The 10,265-nt window shown below is 33.5% G+C and overlaps 1 protein-coding gene across 1 annotated transcript; it reads right to left on the bottom strand.

Annotated features, from left to right (window-relative positions):
* Window positions 1–4,533: 4,533 nt before the first annotated feature.
* Window positions 4,534–6,775, bottom strand: LOC115241401 (vitellogenin-like). The gene is made up of 3 exons (XM_029817146.1): window positions 6,639–6,775; window positions 5,219–5,916; window positions 4,534–4,907 (listed from the first exon to the last, which is right to left on the bottom strand). The coding sequence occupies exons 1-3, from the start codon at window positions 6,667–6,669 to the stop codon at window positions 4,662–4,664; spliced, it is 975 nt and encodes a 324-aa protein (XP_029673006.1). The 5' UTR covers window positions 6,670–6,775; the 3' UTR covers window positions 4,534–4,661.
* Window positions 6,776–10,265: the final 3,490 nt, after the last annotated feature.

Genomic DNA, 10,265 nt, shown 5'->3' with positions numbered 1-10,265 from the left:
TAGTGTCCTCATTAGGCGGGGTGTTTCTCCTACTTTTCGAATTTTTACTCGTGGTGATTGTCGATTGGTGATCTCGATATCAGTTCAGAGTTTCTTGAGCATTAGATTTTCCTTGCGCACGTGATCTGATTAGAAAAAGTCTTACTTCCTTATGATTATTTTTATCGATATTAATGCAGCTGTATTTACTGAATATTTCGTTACGGAAGTTTTATCATTACTGATTCAGTTGTATTTGTCAGATATTTCGTTAGAAAAAATTTTATTACCTTTTCTGTATCACTTTATTCTTCCGCCGGAAAATTCTATTGCAAGAGTATCTACTGATTTTTATTTATTTTTAGGCGACCGGCGCGGTTTCGTCACCGCTCTCTCGCGTCTTTCTCACGGTTACTCATAGATATAGATATTGATAAGTGACTAAATGTTTAAAGAAATGTGTGGCGCAAGATGCTCTTTTTACTGAACAATTCATTTTTATCACCAATTGACTATCATTGCCGCAACGTCGCGGAAGGAAGGAATCGTGGAGTCGCCAGGACGTAACATGTTATTTGTTACTTATGTAATTAATATTAATAAGTAATTATGTGTATTTCTAAATGAAGAAAAGCTTGTATGAATACTTGTTGTATTTATTACTTATTGTATTTATGAATACTTGTATTTATTACAATTAAGGTTTTATAAAAGTAACATGAATAAAATTCTTGAAAATAATGTTTGAAAACAAATAATAAAAAAGAATAGAAGCGTGAAAAAAATAAAAAAATACATTTATTATGACTATTTTATCAAATGTAACATAAAGTAAGATCGGTAAAAACGCGCCGTTCATAAAATGACTGAAATGAACCAGCCAGAATCTAAAACAATGTACAAATCGTTGCGTTTGACAATGTGGCGAGTCGCTTATTAGCGTTTTATAAAAAGACTAAAATTCTTATCCAGATTGTAAAATATTTCATTTTCAATCATGATTTGAGAATGTGGCCGCACTTTATAAAATGACTATACTGCGTTTACGGAGAGAACGACCTCGCTTTTCGTCCGGTTCAGTCAGATCTCGCCCGACCGACCGCCCATTTTGTCCTCTCCACGCTGCCAAAATTGGTCTTGCAGCTTGCAAATCCGGCTAGCCAACAGAGGGGACCCTATTTATTTATAATAGTATTAAATTTTATTAATAAGGTAAATATGCCGATGAAGGGAGGCAGTCCCGATGACCTTGACCTTGATATATGTTGTCAAGATCATGACCCTGAACAACAGTTTTAGTTTTAAATAAAAAAAAAATGTTACAGGACTTTTCTGTTCAGTTTACTGTGCTCTACCTGCTCACGAGCGTTGTCAAGGGTGCTTTGGGACACCCTGTATACTTTCCAAAACGAAACTAAATTCATTCTATATCTAACCCTTCTAAAACGTACATGGTGTCGTAAAATTATGTTCTATTCATTAAAGTTTCTTCATTAATAACTTCTTAATAAACTACGAGCGACGGCTATGACCTTTTGAATGTTGTTCAGGGTCATGACCTTGACAACATATGTCAAGGTCAAGGTCATCGAGACTGCCTCCCTTCATCGGCATATTTACCAATTCGATTAACAGAGAACAACTCAAGCTTTCAATATTTTAACATTTCTTTCGAGCTTTATAGGCGGATCACATACATGATACACGATCGACATACGGCATTGAAGTAACGCGCTGAAGTCTCTCACCTAATCCCCACACCGCCCAAAGCTGTGCGGAGCGAGGTCGTTCTCTTCGTAAACGCAGTATAGACGTTTTATAAAACGACGGATTATGTAATCTGGCTACGACATAGCCACACTAATTTCCAAATATTTGTGCTATAAAATCAATATAATACAATGTGTGCAATTATTCAAGCATGCTTATGTTCGAAATAGGTGAATGCAACATCGGGTCATATAAGAAGGAAAAGCACTTGAGATTTCAAGCTTATTTAACTTCTTAGTGGCTTACCTACCTAGGAAATACGATTAGGATGACGTTTATCTCGTAACAATATAACCTGCTACACGTACGCTGTACACTATTTTTCTTACACTCGCAAGCTCCTTTATATTAGAACTTGCTCGTAATTTAACAACATAATGTTCAACAGCGTTCACATTCGTAATGATCTCTAGGATGACGCACATCGTGACTTCGTGACTGAATCTGTTACACGTGTATGTACATACGTATATGTATATGTAACATAAATGATGAATATGATATAAAAAGAACTTTTCAATATTTTTTTATTCAACTAATATTATTATAATTTATTGTATCGGAATGAAAAAAACATGTGTTACTCTCAAAGCTAACTAAATTGTTTTGTGACACTGTACAAAAAGCAGATTCCATACTGTTTCAAAAATATTCTATTTTTAAATATCTTTTCCTCGCGCAATTTTAAGATAATTGCACTATCTTTTAGCGCGTAGCACAATAGAGACGTATTTGTGATTAGCGGAAAATATTTCCGTTCTTTGTATATAGATTTTCTTTACATAATGCACATTTCTTAGAGATTTGTTAAGCGTTGCAGAAATCTCGTTATGCTCGTATAAGACTACGCATTGAAGATTAAAGATTATTGGAAAAATTGAAATTCTCATTATCAACCTCCTAGACAGCTTCTCAATCATTCACGCATTGTTCGCACTTTCTCTTTCACGCTTCCGTTTCCCTAGCAAGTGCCTATCCTCTTGAACCTTGACCGGCCCAATCATGGAATCTGACATCCTGTTGATTGGTATTGGCCAATCATGCGTGGGGCTTATCGGATCACTTCATTTCTCTCACTTTCTCGAGGGTTCCTCTGCGGATTTGAGAACATTCCGTCTCGTGCAACAAGTCTCTCAATATGTATGTGCTTCGGAAAATGATTACCAGTTTCTTTGTTTCACGTATTATTCGGGATTGTTTCATTTTTTTACGGCAATTACAGAAATTATCGCGATCAAAGACACATAAAGATGTGGTTTAAGACAATCGGTAAGACAATCAACAGTGCTTCTCATATTGTTGTTAAACATTCATCTCAAGCGGGAAAGTGTCTCATTTTGTGACCGTGAATATAGACATTATCGAGATACCAAAGACAATTAAATTGTGATCGAATGTGATTCTCCTTTTTCTTTACGGACAAGTAATTGACCTCGTGGTCAAGCTTTCTTCGTTCGTTATTTTCTTGCATTCATTAATTTTGTATTACTATTGTAAGGTTTACTTATAAGAATTGTTCAGTAATAAAGTACAGTATTCCAATTTCTTTTTGCTAAGTGAAAGTGCGTCTACAATTTCTATGTGCGGTTTCGCCGGTTGTTCATTCTGTGATTCTACCAATGAGTAAAGAATAACAGGAGTGAGCATATCGGGGTATATTTATCGCGAACGGTAGTACGTCATCGCAGCCATCTTGACCGTCCACTTTTTTGACGTTTTTCAGGGCTGTGTACAACCACTTGTTATCTTACTTGTTCCAATCTGCACTTATTTTGCGCACGATCACCGATTCTAAATAAGTGTAAGGAAGAGAAAATATTAGGCTAAAAAAATATTATTAATAAATATTAATTGTAAGATCATGGTGCATTGCCAGGCCTTTGAGATATTTTCAGTATCTCTGTCATGCTGCAATTCGTCCCTGAGCGGCCATCTTGACCCTCCACTTATATATAGTCACTTCCGCCCGCTCGCTTAACACCAAATGCTCACTCCTGTTATTCTTTACTCATTAGATTCTATCCATACCGACAACCGGAATTCCCTCGAACTTTTTACAAAACAAAGATTGAAGATTAAAAATTAAAATTTAATCAATCAAAACAAAAGAAATTAAAATCTCTTTCTTCTGATTGGTCAATTTTCAATCTTCCATCTCAATTTTCAATGTATAGTCTGATACAGGCTTTACAGATCTTAAATGAAATAAAATTAGTTCTAGAAGCAGCGCTGCTTCTTGCTAAGCATTAGGACCATGACACATAGAAAAACTTAAGCAGTAAAACCTAAGACGTAAGCGAATTGATCACGGTCAAACAGTAAAGCAGCCATATTGAAACATAAGCAGCGCTGAAAATTCCATATGGATGAAATTCTTAAGTCTTAAGTCTTACTGCTTATGTTTTTTTGTGCCATGGCCCTAAGAATTTCATCCATACGGAATTTTCAGCGTTGCTTACGTTTCAATATTGCTTCCGTTTTCGACTGTAATTGGTCGCTTTCCTTACAAGTCTTACTGCTTACGTTTTTCTATGTGCCACGATTCTTACTCACCTTATTACTAGCAATTATATTGCTACAAGGAGAACTGTGCAATTTAATTTCACTTAATACTCGTGCGTAACAAGACTTCTGCAGCGCTTAACAAATCTCCAAGAAATGTGCGCTAGACAGTCTTTTATTACATTATCACGTTTAATCATTTGTAGATCTGTAAATGAATTTGATAATATAATTTTATTTCATAAATGTTTAATAATTATGAAATAATTACTAAATAATTACTAGTCTAATCACAAAAAAAAACGGAAATTTTATTATTATAACATGTTATTTATTAATAATTGATTAGTAGCTTATTTCGGCCACTAATTTCCGTACGCATTCTAATACATGGTTTTTTCGATTTTTTTTTAATATGAATTTTTCACGTCTTCCGAAATGACTTCCAAATTTGAGAAGGCGAATAGACTCGTTGAGGCGGGATTTGGTATCTCTGGCATTAAAGATTGCGCAAAATCTATTCGTTTCAATTTTAGACTTATATTCTGATAAGGTCGCATAATTCGCGATTTGTTCACCGTTTTCATTATACCCTCCGATATCGTATATGATACGAATTTGTCCTTTGAGATTGTAATGAGACTCGCGGAAGTAGTCTAAAACAAAAGAGAAGAAAGAGATTTAAGTCAAACGTATCTATATAGCGGCAAAAGACATTATTTGTTAAAGAAGTTTTTTCTTTAAATAAATCATTTAATTATGATATTAGATTACCGGAGAAATTTTTTAGAGTGTTAAAAGTAAATCATTTTAGAATATTAAATAACAATTTTGAAAAACATTTGCAATAATAAATATTTAAAAAAAAAGATTGATGACAGTTATATACATAAATATATGTACATATACACTGTTTGCTTTATGTTGGACACAAATACACTTTATAATTTTCTGTTAATCATTGTACCATATCCATGTAAAGTTCTCCATCACAACGACTATAATCCTCATGATTTCCGAAAAAGTATATTGTTCTTCGCGGGCATTTCTTTGGCTGTCGCGTTTTTTCCACTTGAAGCCTTTCAACTATAGGACGTGCGAGTTTATCACTTGACAGAAATCCGATCTCGAAATTGTCGCTTTTCTTAGCAGAATCGTCGTCTTCCTCAAAATCATGACCTTCGCGGGTAATTTTAACGTCGACTTCGCAGTGACCCACCGTCGAATTTTCCATTATAGTAAACCTGTTGCGACGTTCCTGCATCTCGAACCCAATATTCAGCTGACTGACTATGACTTTAATCATGTCGAGTCTCCATCTGGGAATCGTTCTGTAGACCACCAGATTTTCGATACCTTTCGTATTAAATCTGATTTCAAAGGGTTCCTCGCCCACAAAATTGTATCTTGTAGGCACAAAGTTCTCCGCATTTGAACATCTACTGTCCTTCGGATCAGGACGTTTGATTCGGGAGTTCTGGAAGCGGCAGTTAAGAGTATCGTGTCCCTTGGGCCGGCATTTGAGCTCGGTGGCAATCATGGAGCAGAAATTATCGTTCTCGTGGACAATGTTGGCTAGGGACATATTTACGAGAACGTCATACGTGCATTCCGGACCGTACATCGTCCATTTGGACTGTTGATCGTCAATAGCGACGTTTGTAGCTGTGGAACGATAAAAGATAATTAACGGAAGTATAAGATCACGGTTAATAAAAGATGATTGCAATTATTACAGATGAACTTTGCTGAACATTAATATTATTAAAAATATAAAATAAAGACTCTCTCGAAGAACAAACAAAGGAAACTGGGCAAATTAACAGCCGAGCGCGATTACATTTGCGCAAATATTCAAATTATTTATTCCGGTAAATTTTGTCCGGTAAATTTCATTAACCGGTACACTTTAATTAACACCATTCGCTAAAGATGGTCCGATACCAGGACCGAAACGTACGAAATTTACCGGACAAAATTTACCGGAATAAATAATTTGAATATTTGCGCAAATGTAACCGCGCTCGGCTCTTAATTTGCCCAGTTTCCTTTGTTTATTAATATTATTATACTCATGGATATATTAATTTTAAATAATGCAATATGATATATGTATATGTATCCAAAAAGAATATCCTCAAGATTGACAAATAATATAGAGTAATTAATAAAATGGAGATATTGATATAAATAAGCGAAATTAGCACAAATAAAAGTAAATTTTGCAACGCAGAAATGTGTGTGTGTGTGTGTGTGTGTGTGTGTGTGTATATAAAAGAAAAAAAGAGAAATAAATGAGTTATAAATTTAAAATATTATTTTGCCTCCATTGGACAAAGCATAAATATTAGCGATTTATACAGTTGAAATAAATATTAACAACGTACCTAGAAAAAATGGTAGAATTGTCACTAACATGGCCGATATCTTTTCTTTGACTGATGCTTCTGTCTGTCGTTCGTCTTCTCTTTATATGAGATGGATAATTTGATTCATAATCCGTCTCCTTGAAAATAATGTCGCTGTACTATTTCCGTCTAGATATCTACAGATTCTACAGATATCTTCTGTATTAGTTGTGGGATAGCGTTGCCTTTATACTTAAGACTGCTTTGATAATTCTATAATTATGATTGTTCTACAAGTACCAGCAAGGTTTAAATGTAATTGATAAATTTACTGTATGTCTTATCTTTATTGCTTCCTCATAGAGAAAGCTTTGTTTTCGTTTGTTATCAGTTTGCTCGGATATTTTCCATACATATTTAAATAAAATATTCTATTATAATCTTTTAATTAAAATAATATATTTTATCATAAATAAACATTATCACATATATACTTTAAGAATCTTCTCTTTATTTATAATTAATGGTAAATATTAAAACATGCTATATCAATAAATAGATATATGTAAGATAAACAAAATTGTTCTGATTGTATTTTCTCAAAAAAATTTAAATAATACGGATTACGTAGCAGTAGTTGAAATTGACTTTGAAATCGAAATTGTTACTCCTTTACTGTAGTGTGTATAAAGTCGAAACTTAGCTCAATCTTCTCGTATAAGAAGACGATTTCATTTTTGACATTGATATTAATATTTTTGGTATATGACTCAAAATTTATATTAGACATCAAGTTCCAGTTATGTAACAATATCTACATCTATATCTCTGGATGGAAACGCACAAAAGATATTAAGAATATTATTATTATTTTTTTTTGACATGTCAAGAAGTTATGCAAAATAAAATAATAATAATTAAATTATACATATTTTCGAGAGATTAATAATTTACAATATTATAATAGGAGATAGAAAATACATGGCTTAGCTATAAAATAACCGGATTAATGTTTTTAGTTCTTTGTGTTAATGCTAACTATCAATAAGTGATAGTTTTAAAGCTTCAGCTCTATCAACTGTAAAAATTTCGTTATCATCGGATGTACGTGTTATAAAATATGTCGATTAAAAGGGCCAGTAAAAATTTTATTTTGGCCGCGAAAACATAATGAAGTAAAAAGTATATATCAAGTACTATGTAAAACTTAAGAAAAACGCGATGCAAATGTTTATTGTACGAAATGTTGAATGTACAATTGTATCTACATGGTTTTAGAAAATTACGTTCTATTCATTAAATTTCTTTTGTTGATAACTTTTTAATGAACAATGAGTGATGGCTAAAATCTTTTGAAGATTACTCAGGACGATAATCTCTATAATATATGTCAAGGTCACAGTCATTGGAGCTAACTTCCCTGAACTGAATAATTACTGAAATTACACGCTTGGAACACTAGTAGTGCTTAACTATCTGCCATGTTCGCCTGATTTGGCACTTTGTCTCTGTTTCCAAAAATCTGTTTTGAAAATTCCATTAAAAGGAACTCACTACGATAACATTCCGGCGATCCAAGCGGTTGCGGCAAAGGTACTAGAAGCGATTCTGAAAAAGAGATTCCAGAAATCAATTCACTCAATAGTTCACCTTGCTCAATGCTATATCGATACCGAAAACATATATTTTGAATAAAATAAATTAAGTGTGCCATTAGGATCGTTATTTGATTTTATACTGCTTGAGTCCGGTTATTTTATAACCGGCACACTTCGTATATCCTCATAATAATTCTTCCGGAAAAAATTGGTCATATATATATATATATAAATAATTCTTTTATAATATGATAAGTTTTCGGTGATGGGTATTGCAAGAGCGAATATAAATTTACCGTAATTTAAGATCGATTTGAATCTCTCTGGCGCCTGTGACTTTGTTAAACATAACAATTAGTAACACTATAATATAACATTGTATTTAGTTTGCCGTTTTTATTTAAGGACAGTCATATATGGCAGTGCAATTCACCAAAGTTTTGGAATATTGTATCATGAAAATTAACGTAATGATATTATAAAGATAATTTCAAAGACAAAACTACCCGAGTGGAAATTGATCTAGCCAATGTTATTTTACAGCTAATGACTGTATCACGCAGGCTAGATATGTTACCTAGCCATTGATTAGCTTAGTATTAGCTATAATTTATGAATAATTCTTCGCTATCTAGTACTTTTCTAGCCCCTGCACAGTAAATATTAGAATAGATGACGCTAGAAACTTTTAAAAATTAGCTAGCCATTGTCTAGCCACTATTAGCTGAAAATTTGTTAGCATTTGAAAAATGAAGTTATGTCATTGTTGCATAATTTCTCTAATGACTGTCTAGTGATTATCTAGCCATTAAACATTATAAATGAAGTTTGAAAATATTTAATGCTATCTAGTGCTTTTCTAGCCTCTGCACTGTAAATATTGGAATAGATAGCGCTGGAAAGTTTTAAAAAATTTGCCAGCCGTTGTCTCACTACTAATTGAAAATTTGTTAACATTCGAAAACGTTGTTATTCTTGAATAGTTCTTTCATGTTTTTTCATGTTTCATCATTCTATTATATTGAAAATGTTTCATCATTCTATTATATTGAAAATGTGATTTTACAAATTATTACTATATAATTCATATTGATCAATTAATAGGATAGCTAACTTTCTACTTAATTTTGATTGCAACTAACATAAAACTTCTCCAATATGTCACGTATAGTAGCTATAATATGATATAAAAGGTAATTATTTACTATAGCGGACCCAGCTCCAATGACGTTGACCTTGACATATGTTGTCAAGGACATAATCCTGAGTAACTTTTCCTTATAACTTAATCGGCAGTCTCTTATAATTTTTGAGATATTTAAAGTTAAAGTTAGATTCAAAACGAAAATTTGGTTTGAGTTATATAACGTAACTTGAATCAAATTTTAGTTTTAAATCAGAAATAGGTTTGGATTGGGTTATATCTTCCGGAAGTAGAGCCCCCCGTAGGGGGGGGGGCGAAACCCACTGTGTCCATGAATATACTTTACAACGCGAAGCGAGGTCGAGCCTTAGAACATATCCAGCCCAGAATTGTTGTGTGGATGGGAAAGTGTATGCGTGGACGCAGTGGGTTCCGCCTCCCCCTACGAGGGGGCTCCACTTCCGGAAGATACAACCTAATCGAAACCTATTTCTGGAAATTTGGTTTGAGTTATACAACGTAACCCCAACCAAATTTTAGTTTTAAATCATCGTTTTATCGTTTTATTTTTCAAACTTTATTTGTTAATAACTTTGTAATAAATAATGATTGCCGATTAAGTTATAAGGAAAAGTTACTCAGGATTATGTCCTTGACAACATATGTCAAGGTCTATAAATGGAAGGGGAATGCCTTTGTTTCCCGATAGAAAAACATGTCGGAAGGAAGTAAGAAAGAAAATCATAGTTGCCTCTCTCTTGTGAGTTACTTTGCTCAAAAGTGCGCATGCGCGGCCATGTGTGTGTACACAAAAGTATGTATACTACAGACACGATGCTTGTATGTGTAGTTACTCACAAGAGAGAGGCAACTACGATTTCTTTCTCACTTCCTTCGACACTTTTCAGCCTGCTATTCCCCTTC

This window comes from Formica exsecta, unplaced genomic scaffold (genome assembly GCF_003651465.1).
Source record: "Formica exsecta isolate Colony F162 unplaced genomic scaffold, ASM365146v1 scaffold482, whole genome shotgun sequence".
Lineage (NCBI taxonomy): Eukaryota > Metazoa > Arthropoda > Insecta > Hymenoptera > Formicidae > Formica > Formica exsecta.
The sequence above is the reverse complement of the archived record's forward strand: the minus strand, read 5'-3'. Positions and strand labels throughout refer to the sequence as shown.